Source organism: Sorghum bicolor, chromosome 10 (assembly GCF_000003195.3).
Source record: "Sorghum bicolor cultivar BTx623 chromosome 10, Sorghum_bicolor_NCBIv3, whole genome shotgun sequence".
NCBI lineage: Eukaryota > Viridiplantae > Streptophyta > Magnoliopsida > Poales > Poaceae > Sorghum > Sorghum bicolor.
In genome coordinates this window covers 3,834,052-3,848,476 of record NC_012879.2, presented here as the reverse complement: position 1 = coordinate 3,848,476, position 14,425 = coordinate 3,834,052, and the positions used below count along the sequence as shown (strand labels likewise).

Genomic DNA, 14,425 nt, shown 5'->3' with positions numbered 1-14,425 from the left:
ACACGCATGCGGTGAACCTCGCCGTCTGCGATGTCGAGGAAGGAGCCGTCGAGGAGGGTCAACCACGGTAGCGAAGGGAGAAGAGGCTCTTGCTGAACAACGCGGCGCCATGAGCGGCAGACTGCTCCCAGTCGAACATGATCAGCGAGGGAAGGGACCCGCTTGAGGACAAGGGCCACGAGTTCTGGGTGCAAGTCTGCCCAAGACGGGCAGTGTCTGGCGGCCGCCATCAGCGAGATCGATGCCCGCTAGCTTCTGGTTTTCTAAGCGCGCCGGCAACAACCGGCCGGTCCGAGATGGAGACGACGGTGGTCGGTGGTGCGGCGGACGTACGTGGTGTTGGGGCTTGGGGAGTTCCAAGCGGAGACGCCATGGAAACTTATAGCCCCGGCAACAACCCGGTGACACAGGCGGACTCGAGCTTCTCACAGTCACACAGATTCGGATGCTGCAGCCTGTAGGAAAATTGGGCCACGGACGCTCGGAACGAACGCCATGGGAAAGCCTGGGTCGTACTCGAATTCCGAATCACGAGCGTGGTATCCACGCGGCGGGCGGCGCCGAAGAAGATGCTGAAGCTGGCGAGACGGTCTTCACCCGCCCGTTCTTCACCGGGCATAGCTACGGAGATGGAGAAGGCCACAGTTTTAGATGAATTCAGTTGTACCCTTCGTCCCTTCGTTCTCCTCGGCCAAATAATACTGCCGTCGCACTAAGGGCCTGTTTAGTTTTTTATCTGGACCAAAAAAAAAATTAGATTTTAGCCCACCATTTTGTGGAATGAAATTAAACGCCATCCAAAATTTTTTGCAAAATAGTTGCTATTTTACATTCTGAATTTTGGTCTCAAGCGCTAAAAAAAGCTCAAAAGAGCAGCTTTCATGTATTTTGGATCCTGAAAATTTTGACATTTTGAATGGAATAGAATTAAATATAAGTATGAAAAAGTTGGCATTTTATTTATCATTCCAAAATACTTGGTATTTTGTATTTTTGTATTCCATGGGAACTAAACACACCTAAGTTAACGAAGTTCCTCGCGGGCGTCATCACACAAATATATACAGTAGTAGCTTCAGTTCGTGGCTAAAAGAAGTTCAGCAAAAAAATGATTTTTTTTTATCTCAGTTGACTGCAACATTTGATTTGTCAGGAGTGGTTTATACAGTATCATACATACAACAGAGATGAAGATGTAATCACAACCAATGGTACTATATATATATATATATATACAAACATCGTCAAACATTAATTCCACATAACGTTCTTCCCAATTTGGAAGTTTTTTGAAACTGAAGGGATAATTCAAACTGCTTCAGATGCAGTTCCTGTGACCTTTCTCAAGCTATTAGAACAGAAGACTAGAAAGGCTGTTGCACAGTTTTCCATTCATTTGCTGGAAATATATATATCAAGGAGCGGTGAGTTATGTGGAGAGCTTCAGCAATCAACACACAAGTGAATGAGTGATGCATTTTTCAGGTCATGGTTGAGATTGACATGCTTACGCGCAGAGGTAGTGCTTCAAGCTTCAGCAGAATAGCAGAAACAGACTGTAACCATGATTTTCCCTTTGGAAATATATACAGTAGCTTTAGTTCGCCACTGAAAATAATAATACTAATTTAAATGGAATACAGTCTAACTCTAACTAAAGCGTTAGTGTCTAATCTTATTTCTTAAAAAAAAACATAGCTACTATCTAATAATTCAGTAGTGCAGTAATCTAAACCAGTCCCACGTAGTCCAATTCTACCGATCCTAACCACAGCTGCCCGTCCTTCTCGGAGACGTCGCTCAGGGTGACGCCCTTGCCCGCCGTCAGCTCCTCCACCGCCGCACCGTCTACACCGAGGCGGACGCCAACGAGATGCTTTGCCGGAGGCGCCGTCGCGTCGAGCCGCGCCTTCTCCTGGTTCAGGGCTACCCAGTAGCCGCCCCTGGCGTCACGCCTCACGTTATCAGGGTACCCAGGCAGGTCGGCGAGAAGCTCGTACTGGCCGGCCTTGGGGCCCTTGAGCCAGTACCTGAACGCCTGGCATGGAACGGTGTGCGCCACCACCACCTGCGTCCTGTCGGTGCTGACCGCCACGCCGTTGGGGTACGGCAGGTCGGCCTTGAGCACGGCGACCTGCTTCGTCCGCGCGTCGTACCTGAGCAGCCGCCCCGTCGCGTCGGCGTTCACCATGATCTCGGTGTTGAACCTGCGCGGGTAGGTGGCGCTGCTGTCGGTGAAGTACACGTCGCCGGTGGCCTGGTCGACGTCGAGCCCGTTGACGAAGTGGAACGGCTTACCATCGTCCGCTTGCGTCGCCACCACCTGGGCCTCGCCGCCGTCAGGCCCGACCTTCATGAGCCCCATGTATGCGTCGGCGATGTAGAGATCGCCGGTCATGGCGAAGAACTGCAGCCCAAGCGGGCGGCCGCACATGCTCTCCGTCTGCTCCGACGGCACCACGGACGCCGTGCACAGGGGATCTTCCGGTAGTTCGGGCTGTGGGCGAACGTGGTCCAGCCGAGGGCGCTGCCGCCCCACTTGAGGACGCGGCCGTCGGAGACGCCGGCGTAGGGGCCCTGGCCGCGCCGGTCGAAGGCAAGGCTCTCGGCGCCGGTGACGCCGTCGGGGAGCGGCAGGTGGAAGCCGGGAGCAGGAACGCGAGGGCGCAGAGCGAGTAGAAGCGGCGCCGCGTGTTCCATGCGCCCCGCCCCCATGTCGATTACGTTGTCGGATTGGAGCTGAACAACTTTCAAACTTTGGTTTGATGATGAGACGGCGAGCAGGTGCCGATTTATTGGCCTGGGTGCGAGGCGGCCGTGTCGGACTCGGACGCGAGGCGGCCGTGCGAGTCCGTACCTGTCCTCCTTTTCCAGGGTCCGATCCGATGTGTTGTCTGAGTCCACCTCGGCTCCATTTGTTCGCTGCCGTCGGCCGTCGCCCAGGGCTCCGTTTTTTCAGTTTTTCGGAATTTTGCTCCGCTGACCGCTCCATGTTAGTACGAACCGTATGACTACGAGTAGAGTAGCACCTAAGGGTGTCCTTTTCAAATACAGTAGTTAGTCTAAAAAGAATTATATTATGCAAAACTACAAAATTTCTCTGAACAACTGGGCTAAGGAAAATAACAGGCAAGTAACATTTCCTGTTGTCTATATGACATTATGATCTACTCAAACTTTATCATGCAGATATATTCTTTTACTGATCTCTTTGCATAACAAATTCAGAACTACTCCCTCCATCCCAAATTGTAAGTCATTCCAAAAATTTTGGAGAGTCAAACTTTTTTAAGTTTGACTAAATTTATATGATAAAATTATTATTATTATGATACCAAATAAGTATCATTAGATTCTTCCTTAACTATATTTTCATAATATATTCACTTTACGTTACAAATCTTATTATTTTTCTCTATAAATTTGGTCAAACATGAAAATGCTTTGACTCTCCAAGATTCTTGGAATGACTTACAATTTGAGATGGAGGGAGTAGTACAGGAAAAAAAAAAGCAGAGTCTAGTTCTGAAATAGCTCTGCTGATCCGTAAAATAACAAATTCAGAGCTATAGAACTACCGTAAGATATAGGCTATGTTGCATTGCAATCCACACTGCCATTACCGCTGAAAACATTAAACATCGCATATGCTGAAATTGTAAGAGGCAGATAACAAGTGTTGCACACACTACTGCGAAGGTTGCAGAGTTCTCACCTGGTGATCCGGTGGTGAGGACGATGATGTCCATGGTATCTACGCTATGAGGCAGGTCTGTGATAAGCGGGATTACGAGCGCATACATGCCGGCCCGCACGCACAACGTGATGTTCTCGTCATCCTGACGGGCCGCGACCTCGGTCCTCAGGTTGGATACGGAGTAGTCGTAGAAGCCGAATTCAGGCCAGTTGTTATGAACAATGCTCCCATCATCGCTCAATCGCACATGCCGGATCATCCGCCCCGCATACGGATGCACCTTGGCCCATCGCTTTAACAGGCCACGGCTTACATGAATCTGTTGCAATGGAACACTCAAGTCTGAATACACATCGTACTGAGAAAGAAATGTTCAGAGATAAAAATCTTTAAAGATTTCTCAGAAATATCAGGGGGAAAAAATACCATTGTTAGACCAAAACCAAATCACTGAAACCCCTGTAGTGCACATCATGACAAAGAACACCAGCGGTTACTTCAACTAAGACTTTACACATATGAGTTCATGACATACTACCATGATACGATGCAGATTAACAATGACGGAGCAATTCTTTAAGTCACCACAATCTAGAACAGAAAAACAGTTTCTGGATAATGGTAGGAAATGGGAAGGTAAACAGGATTACTGTGATCAATAATTGCATCCTAAAGAACACCAAATGCACAGGCTCGGGAATACAAGAAACCGTTACTAGAGCTTGCTAGGAGCGTGGGATACCGAATAAGAACTTTCGAGAGACTGATCGCCGTGAACACCAAATTTCATCAGGAAGAATTAGCATGTTCAGTCATTCAGACTTGGGCAAGAATAAACGCAAGGACTGCGGCCAGGAGAATGCAATAATCAGAATGGTCAGCTGTTGTTGCAAAAATCGACGCGAAAGAAGAAACATCCACGCTCCAACTTACAAGTAACCCGTTCTTGGGATGAACACGAGGAGTCGAAAGGAGAAAGAACGGCGAACTCACCGGAGCTTGAGGTGGAGGCGGAAGGGGTAGCGGCTCCGGGCTGAGTGGGATGGCCTCGACCCTCCACTGCATCATCGTGCTCCGGCTACCGTTCGTAGCATCGACGGTGACGACGTTGTTCCAGGAGCGGTGCCTGCCGTTGGCGCGGAGGCAGCGGTGGCCGTTGTGCAGGCGGACGTAGTTCTGGCCGTGGCCGGGATCCACCCTCTGGGGCATCCAGACGAAGGGAGCCTCGAGGTGCGGCGAGTTGTAGTCGCGCTGGACGGCGCGGACGCCGCGGTGGCCGGGGGGCGCGTCGGGGCGGTGCGACTGCGAGACGGCGAGGTACCGCCCGTAGGCGGCGCCCTGGAGGAGGAAGAAGTCGTCCCCTCCTTCGACGGGCCAGTGCTCCGCCTTCCACACCGCGTTCACGGACGGCGCGGCGCCCAGCGGGCGCAGCGACACCCCCCTCGCGTCCGCGTCGGCGTGCACGTACTTGTCCCGCCCGCGGCTCCGTAGCCGCACGAAGCCCCCGTTCGGGAAGAGCTCCATCGTCGATCGCCGCGGACGCCCGGTGGTGGTGGTGGTGTGGTGACGCCGCGGATGACCGGCAGCGGGCTGTTGCGTGGAGGGGATTGGGAAGGGGGAGGGAGAGGCGAGAGCAGAGCAGGTGTTGGTGTTCGTTGGAATGGAACGGGATCGTCGGTTGCGTTTGGGGGCGCCACGCCGAGGCGGTGGCGCTCGTGTATCCTTTGGCTGACGTGTGGGGCCATTGCTGGGCCCAGATACGAGGAGGCCAGACCGCGGTCCCACTAATCCAGTCGCCAGGTGGCGAATACGCCTTCGGCTACTGCTGCAGGACAATTCCATACATGGCGACGGCATCATGAGTTCTGAAGCTGAAAGGACAATTCCTGAACTCTGAAACTCGTTCAGAGTTTCACCTGGCTCACCTGATGAATTCCTGGACCCTGATGAGTTCCTGGCTCACCTGGCCAAACGGCGAGTCACTGAACACGACGCGATGTACGAGATAGGACCGGGTGTCCGGGTCGACGCGCGCCGGCGTGCCAACACAGGCGGCGGCGTACGCTGGGACTACAACGGCGATGAGGCTTCGACAGATCCAGCAGTCGAGATTGTTGGGCCGTTTCTTGTTTAGCAGATCAACGGGACATGGCTTAATGTAAAGGTTTTACTGGTGTCAGCAACGTGTTATTTTCAGCACTTGTGCGGCTGACTAACATGGCTTATAGTGTTTTAAGAGGATTTTGTAATTGTTTTGACATGTTATACTTAGCTCTGGATATATATGATTCGATTATTTCGCTTAAATAGCAGAGAAACTGCACACGATTTGTTATGATTATATATGAAAAGATACCTTGGTTCATGTCCGCTATTTGTTTCTTATTATCCAAACTTAGTTGTGACATGTGCAGTGTAATCCCCACTCGCGGTCCAGCTCCAGAAGAATCTATCTTAATTACCATCAGAACCTGATATATTTATTCTAGGAGCAAGTGAATACTGATTCATCCTTTTACTATCCCTCACCCAGCGGTGATACCCAAGGCATGGAACACGGTGAGCTTGATCCAGTAACAGCGGGCAGTGCTCGACCACGCGTTCCTGTCCACGCTCTATTACCACCTAGAGATCAACAAGGTCTGCTTCCTCCTCATGTTCATGGAATACTGCTGCAGTGCCGGAACGAACGCACACATAAATTTCAGCAAACAGAAATATACATCGAAGCACCAGTGGTCTAGTGGTAGAATAGTACCCTGCCACGGTACAGACCCGGGTTCGATTCCCGGCTGGTGCAGTCTTTTATTTATTTTTTTACTTGCAAAGAGAAAGATCAGCCTTTGATGAATGAATATTTTGAATCGTGAACTCAAGAGCAGAAATTTGGCAACAGAACCCTCCTTTTTTTTTATTCGAAATAGGGAGGTTCAGGAATAGAGCTGTATCCTGCAGGGGACCTGACCCTGCTGACCAAAGGACTCGACAGGAGATGAAAAACACATCTTGTGATGCGTAAATTAAGGCAGCGAAGCGGGAAAGATTGTTTTGAAGATCCACAACGTAATGACCATTCTGCACCCTAAACTTCCACTTATATGCTGAAAGTATCAAGAAAAGAAGAGAAGGATGCTCTGTTTATAGCTTCAGCAAATCAGCACACAAATGATGCAACCATGAATTTTTGATGTGCCAGGATCAGGTACGGGTAAAATCAGCAACATCTTGTCATCACCCAACAGAGATGAAGATGGTAACTTGAACCAATGTTTCCTTGCAAAACGTTTCACCACTACTTCTACTTCCACGTAATGCTTTCAACAGTTTTTAAGTTCTGAAACAGAAATGTCATCTCAAACTGCTTCCGGTCAGTAGATCGCATCAAATCTAAGTATCTAACCACCATTACATAAGAGTAGCTGAATTTTCTGAAGCTGTCTTAAGGGAAGATGACAGTCAATTCTCATGTCACTGTATATTTCAGGGGCAGCAAAGCTTAAACACTTTCGGTTTCCGAAGAGATGAATTGCGAAGTTGTTAGAAGTTCTGCTCTCGTGCTCCTCTACACTTCTGGCTGATCAAAATTGTGGGTACGTTAACGCCGCAGCAGCTGAATTGGCAAGGGAACAAAAAAATAATTATGGAATTAGAGAGCAAATCATGGGTATTACAGCAGTAGCATCTAATCAAGAGAGGACAAAACAGATAACAGTAGACATTCAGCTACAAGATATAATCTGAACTGGGGATCAGATTATTGGAACAACTAAATTCTGAACTGACCACCATGGTATAAAATGGAATCAATCAATTCGGATCAAGTTCAGAATCTCTCAAGGACTGCTAAATCCTATGTTGCACTTTGAATACTACAGAAATGAAAACGAGACTATTTCCATTCAAAAGCTTCTGGTCATCTATAGCATGTTTTAGATTAGCCCTAACGATGTGGAGCATTATCTCAAGCACAACTTGACTAAAGTGTAAAAACAGAAAACCAAGAAGAGGATAGCATAGGGAACAACTATGCAAAACTACAGGGTTTCTCTGAACATCTGAGCTATGGAAAACAACAGGCAAGTAACATTTCCATTTCCTGTTGTCAGTGTGACACTCTGATCTGAAAATCTATGATGCAGATATCTTTTGACTGTTCTCTTTGCATAACAAATTCAGAACAATAGAACTACCGTAAGCTATGGGCTATGTTGCAAAATTTGCAATCACATTGACATTACATGCTGAAAACTCTATACATCTCACATGCTAAAATGGTGAGAAGCAGATAACAAGTGCTCCACACACTACCGCGAAAGCTGCAGAGTTCTTACCTGGTGATCCGGTGGTGTAGACGATGATTTCCATGGTGTCTTCGTTATTGGGCAGGTCTGTGACAAGCGGGATCACGAGCGCATTGAAGCCAGCCCGCACGGCCAACGTGATGTTCTCGGCATTCTCAAGTTGCGCCACATGGGTCCTCAGGTTGGACACGGAGTTGTCGTAGGAGACGAATTCAGGCCAGTGGTCATTAACAAAGTTCCCATCATCGTCCAACCGCACGAGCCGGATCGTCCGCCCCGGATGCGGATGCACGTCGTGCACGGTGCGCCTCCTGAACAGGCCACGCCTTACATGAACCTGTTGCAATGGAACACTTGTTTAAATAACCGAATGAACAAGCCTGAATACACATTGTACTGAGAAAGAAATGTTCAGAGATAAAATTGTTTACGGATTTGTAAAAAAATGTCAGAAAAATACCACTCTGATCCGATAAGAAATGACCAAGATCAATTCCCTCAAGTACACATCATGACAAAGAACTCCAATGGTTTCTTCAACTAAGACTTTATTACACATCATGAGTTTATGACAGAGCAATTCGTAAAGTCACCACAATCTAGATTAGATAACGATTTATGTATGTGGTAGGAAATGGGAAGGCAAACATAATTAATGTGATCAATTTATAACTGCATCCCAAAGAATATCAAATGCAGAGGCGCATGAATACAAGAAACTGTAACTATTGGTAACTAGGATCAACAACTTTTGGGAGACTGATCACCGTGAACTTGTTATGAGCAAGAACTAACAGATTCAGTCTTCTTTCGGAAGAAGTGTAGAGTTTCAGTGAATTCAGACTTTAGCAACAATAAACGCCAGGATTGCGGCCAGGAGAATGCGACAATAAGATTGTGGAGTTGTTGCGAAAATCGACGCGAAAAAGAAACATCCACGCTTAAAAAGAAACACCCGTTCGCGGGATGAAGGCGAGGAGCCGAAGCCGAGGAGTTGAAAGGAGAAAGGACGGCAAACTCACCGGAGGCTGAGGTGGAGGCGGAAGGGGCAGCGGCTCCGGGGTCGACGGGATGGCCTCGACCATCCACTGCATCATCGTGGTCTCGTTGGCGTTCCTGACCTCGACGGTGACGAGGTTGTTCCAGTAGCGGTGCCTGCCGTTGGCGCGGAGGTAGTGCTGGAAGTTCCACAAGCGGACGTAGTTCTGGCCGGGTTCCACCCTAGCGGCCCTCCACATCAAGCGACGGTCCAGGTTGATCGAGGTGAAGTCGCGCTGGACGGTGCGGACGCCGCGGTGGCCGGACGGCAGCGCAACGTCATCGTCGTGCACGACCCCGAGGTACCGGCCGTAGGCGGCGCCCTGGAGGAGGAGGACGTTGCCCCCATGGAGCGGCCAGAGGTCCGCCTTCCACACCGCGTTCAGGGAGGGGACGGCGCCGAGCGGGCGCAGGGAGACGCTGGTCGCGTCCTCGTCGGCGTGGACGTACTTGTCCCGCGCGCGGCTCCGCAGCCGCACGAAGCCCCCGTTGGGGAAGAGGTCCATCGCGGCGAAGGCCGGGCACCGGGTGGTGGTGGTGGCGGCGGACCGGCGGTGCGGCGAGCAGATGACCGGCGGGCTGTTTCGTCGACGGGAAGGGGAGGGAGAGGCGAGAGCAGAGGAGGTGTTCGTTGGGACTTGGGACGGGACGGTTACGTTTTGGGCTCCACGCCGAAGCGGAGGCGGGGTATTTCAACTTCAAGGCGATGGGCTTCTGCCTTCTGCAGCTCTGGAGTCTGGACTCGGGTCGATTGGTTGCACTCGACCTTCTTCCACTGACATGTGGGACCATTGCTGGGCTGGGCCCAGATACGCCGATCCATTCCAGCTGGCGAATACTTCTCATCGGCTGCTGCTGCAGTGAAAAGTTTTGCAAAGTGCTACTGTAGCAATTTATTTTGTACTCCCTTCGTCTACGAAAGAATCAATTCCTAGGATCCGTGCCAGTCAAACTTTATAGAAAAGAGTAACAACATATATAATATAAAATGCACATTATATGAAAATATATTCTATGATGAATTTAATAATACTAATTTGATACTATAAATCTTAGCATTTTTTTTTAGAAATTTGGTCAAAGTTTAAAATGTTTGACTTAGGACAACTGTAGAAATTGACTCTTTCGTGGACGGAGGGAGTATTCAATAATTATTGTCCAATATGAACTAACTAAACTTAAAAGAATTTGAGAGAATTTAAATAAAGAGCATCAAGTATTCACTTAAAAGATAGCCTTTGCTGCGCGTGCAACCATGACTCTAGCCATACTTATGACCCTGCCGTCACCGATCTAGACTCACTATTGAGAGCTTGGCTATGACCTAATTGTTCTTGCCATGTCGACGCCCGATGACTCAAAATTGGAGATGGATTCGTGATAAATAAAGGATTCATCTCTTTAGAAACTGTAGATTCACCAAGCGTGTGTGGAGTGGGATTGTTGCACGGCTTGTAACACATGCAACTGCACCCAAGCATCTGGCCACCTAGTGAGACAGTGGAGAAATGGTTCTACGTCTACGCCAAATGTCCCAGGCGTGAATACGAAAGGCCTTTGCTCTCTGGTCATCTTGAAAGGAATGTCAGGGTGTTTGAACGCGCAAAATGTGCAAGCTTCGAGGTGGTATATAGAAAATAAAAGATGAGACGAGAGAGTGTGGATTATGGCCGGAGGCGGTGTGCACCATCACCTCTCTTGCTGAACAGAGGCATAGGCCGTGAGTCGAAGAGCGAACTGGACTCACCCAACCATGGCCCACTGGCCCATTCTCTGTGTCAAAAGGCCCAACCGTGTGTGGCCCAATTCATCCCGTTTCGCCGCCCAACAACGATCTCGACGAAGCTTGCGGCGCGAGCGCGAGGTCCATAAACCTATCCCTGTTCTCGAGTTCACCGCACGTCTCAAGTAGTGAGCAGCTACAAGTAAACTCGCTCATGCTGGCGTCAGCCTAGCTTGTCGTCGGCCATTGTTGTCGTAGATGGGGAAGAGGAAGTCGAGGAGCCCCAAGCTTGGCGGCGCAGCAGAAGAAGGCGCCGAAGCTCAACAAGGTCTTCACGTGCCCGTTTTTTTAGAGCACACCCAAGACGTGTATTTCATTAAGCAGAAAAGAGTACAAATGATCACAAGCTGGTAACAACCAAATTACCAAAACCTACCATCTACTGGGGTAAACACTAGCTCGTTACATTGTCACACAAACTTGCGACTTGAAGCTAGCATCTCACTCACAGGTGTACGTCAAAGCAACAATGCAAGTTGCCTAAACCCCACCGAGCACCTCAGATTGGCCTCCGGCAGGACACAGTCCACTACTTGAACCACGCTCGAAGCTACCCTGAAGGTCCTTGTATTTCTCTCTTTTTAGATCATCCATCCCACCACGAAGAAGAACAAATTGAAGCCACGTCTCAGGGCCTTGGGGAGAAGCTTCCTCGAGTCCAGCCACCATTGTAGGACTGGGAGGTCCCCCGTAGGTATCTGCATGGGCGGATCTATATAGAGGGTTGTGGGTGCGGGTGCACCCACAAAAATATTAAAAAATAGTGATTATGATTAAATTTTCACCATATTTGCACCCACATAGAAAAATCCTACGCACCCACAAGGCAAGCGCACCCCTTTCATATTTGCTCTAGCTCCGCCACTCGGTATCTGAACCTGTAAGTGAAGACGCAGAAGCAAAATGCACCAGACCTCCCGGATGAAGCAACACCCAAGCAACAGGTGATTCAATGTCTCCGGTGTTTGGTCACAGATGATGTAAAACGTTTGAATCTTGTAGTCCATGTTGAAATCGACGATCCACTGTCCAGCAACGTTCATGCATTATCTGCCAAAAGAAGAAACGGACCTTCGGAGGAGCAGCCGTTCGCCAAATCTGTTTCGCACCAAGCACCGGTGATGAACCAAAGAACATTGCTCCATACGATGAAGCTGCACAATACCGACGATCCGGGCTCCATTCAAACGTGTCTGGCCTTTCCTCCAGCTGGACATGCTCGAGCAGATCACACAGATAGTTCAGCTCAATCAGCATCTACGTACAGACAAATATGGCCAGCGAGCAGATCACACATATCGTCAAAACTAAACAACGAGTTACCTATTGCTTACCATTTTGTGTTTGAATATCATTCCTTTCATTTTAGAGTATTCTGTATAACAATGAAGATTAGTCTTTGTTCAAAAGAAAACAATTAATGAAAGATTAGTCTGAATCATGGGGAGCCATCCGAAACACACAGCAGGGGCGTCTCAGAGCCCGTGCGGGCCGTGCGACCGAACTGGGCCCCCAAAATTTATGGATCCCAACATTTTACTAAGTGTTCTAAGTATATATAATAATTTTAGGTTTGTTTTAATTAGTAAATTAGTCACAGAGACTCAATAAACATGGTCTGCTACTTCCTTCGAGAGAAAGCACAATGAGTCCATTGAGTCCATGATCGTGAGTTAGAAAAGTCTACGGCCGGTAATTCTTCTTCACATACATAAGTTGGTAACCCTTCGTGAGTTTGTAGCTTCGTCTCTTGGACTTGTTTCTCACTCTTGGTGTTGTTCGTCGTTCAAGAGTCGAGACCTAGTAGCAATCCCGACGACCGGACCCAGATTAGAATGACAGACGAAGATCATTGTCTAGTATAAATTCCATGCATAATCTTTATTTTATTTAGTTAATCTTTTAAACATTGCCTTTATAATATATATTGATATATTGATATTATCTTTTTTATATTTTGATAATAGATGATAGGTCTCCATTTGTTGTTTTGAATCGGGCCTCATATTTGCCCGGGACGCCCCTGCACATAGTGTTACACACCTTCATCAACCAGGCTGTTTGTTAATCTATGATCGTAGATCACAAACTATAGGACACCAACCACAAAGTGTGAATTAAAAGCATGCCGTAAACAAAATGAACTCTCAACATTCGATACTATGTACAAGCATATTCATATATTAGGGATTTGAGGGCATAGAACAGACCGCCAAAATAGAGACAAGCACAGTCGAGGCTCAAACGTAGCATCACCTGCACGAGAATTTTGTGTTGACAACTCATTCCATTTTAACGATCTTATAACATATATAATAAGTTTAATAGTGGTTTGCAAAGAAGAAATGCATATTAGTACATAACTTCAATACGGAAAGAACCATGTTGGACGCCCTCTGCAGACTTCTGGCCGCACAACCATTGTATCTGCCAACAGAGGCGTGATTATTCCATTCCTCATGTTGAAGACACCACAATCGCGTAGAGGATCTATCGCCAGATCTTTATGGCCATAGTCAGCCACGAAGTAGATACAGTCCTCCTGAGCTCCACATCTAGAAGCATGGAGTGATTTGGAGTGTATGCCAACAAAGAGTGCTTGGTCTCCTAGGGTATTGACCCTTGTCCACTTATGACGAGAATTGGTGGTCAAGTCCAGCTCAAAGACTTCAAATGAAAGAGTAGAGCTATTCTCCGTCCTAACTTCCTCTGTGCACAAGCATCCAATATGTCTCTTTACATGCAACAATTTACCGCTGGTGGATTCAACAAGGTAACTCCAAGATGTACAGATATACATCTTATCAGCAATGGATCGTTCTATGGGCCCTGCATCTTCGACGGCGTCAGCTATGCATCCTATGAATGAGGGGCATCTTGGCTTGCCTTTGTAGCTCAAATCAACCTCAAACGCGAAGAGCTTCTCTCGCGATAGAGCATATAATTTCCCATCAAAGAATGCAGCATCTAGGATGCACTCGGGCATCCTAAATGCAGCGGCAGCAGCCGAGGGCCGGCAAATAGAAATAGCACTCTCAACGCTGCTGATCGTGATCAGTATAGCGAAAAGGGAATCTGGTGATACTTCAGTAGTAGTACTTGAGAGTGGCACTAGCTTGCAGAACATCGAATCTCTAGGACAAGCGTTGGCTTCGTTAGGAAGACGTACGACATGCTTGGAGAAAGGATTCATAAGTGCCAGGTTGCTGCGGAAGGACTTGAGGAAGAGGAGCCAGTTGCCCACACTACCTTGGAGATAAGCGTCCTCTGGTATATGCATGCAGTGAATTTCGCCGCCTGGGATGCTAAGGAAGGTGCCGTCGAGGAGGATCAACCACGGTAGCGGAGGGGGAAGACGAGGCTCCTGCCGAGCAACGCGACGCCATGGGCGGCACACAGCTCCCAGTCGAACGCGATCAGCTAGGGATGGGAGCCTGCCGACGACAAGGCCCAGAAGCTCTGGGTGCAAGTCTGCCCAAGACGGGCAGTGTCTGGCCGCCGCCATGACGCGAGATTGAGACGCTATTTTTTTTTTCTCAAAAACACACAAGCTGGTTCTGAGCGCCGAAACCGGAAAGGAACAAGGTCTGTCGAGATCGAGACGGC

The 14,425-nt window shown here is 48.5% G+C and overlaps 3 protein-coding genes, 1 non-coding gene and 1 pseudogene across 4 annotated transcripts; 1 reads left to right on the top strand and 4 right to left on the bottom strand.

Annotated features, from left to right (window-relative positions):
* On the bottom strand, positions 529-2,715 carry LOC8071369 (annotated as a pseudogene).
* LOC8071368 lies at positions 3,592-5,221 on the bottom strand. Its single transcript, XM_021449735.1, has 3 exons — positions 4,691-5,221; positions 3,716-4,055; positions 3,592-3,650 (listed from the first exon to the last, which is right to left on the bottom strand). The coding sequence occupies exons 1-3, from the start codon at positions 5,219-5,221 to the stop codon at positions 3,592-3,594; spliced, it is 930 nt and encodes a 309-aa protein (XP_021305410.1).
* TRNAG-GCC lies at positions 6,427-6,497 on the top strand. The gene has a single exon. It is a non-coding gene; the product is annotated as a tRNA-Gly (tRNA).
* Positions 6,926-9,542, bottom strand: LOC8071367. The gene is made up of 3 exons (XM_002436487.2): positions 9,021-9,542; positions 8,029-8,335; positions 6,926-7,307 (listed from the first exon to the last, which is right to left on the bottom strand). The coding sequence occupies exons 1-3, from the start codon at positions 9,540-9,542 to the stop codon at positions 7,276-7,278; spliced, it is 861 nt and encodes a 286-aa protein (XP_002436532.1). The 3' UTR covers positions 6,926-7,275.
* Positions 13,185-14,324, bottom strand: LOC8071366. Its single transcript, XM_002436486.1, has one exon. It carries the CDS (start codon positions 14,322-14,324, stop codon positions 13,185-13,187), a length of 1,140 nt encoding a protein of 379 aa, XP_002436531.1.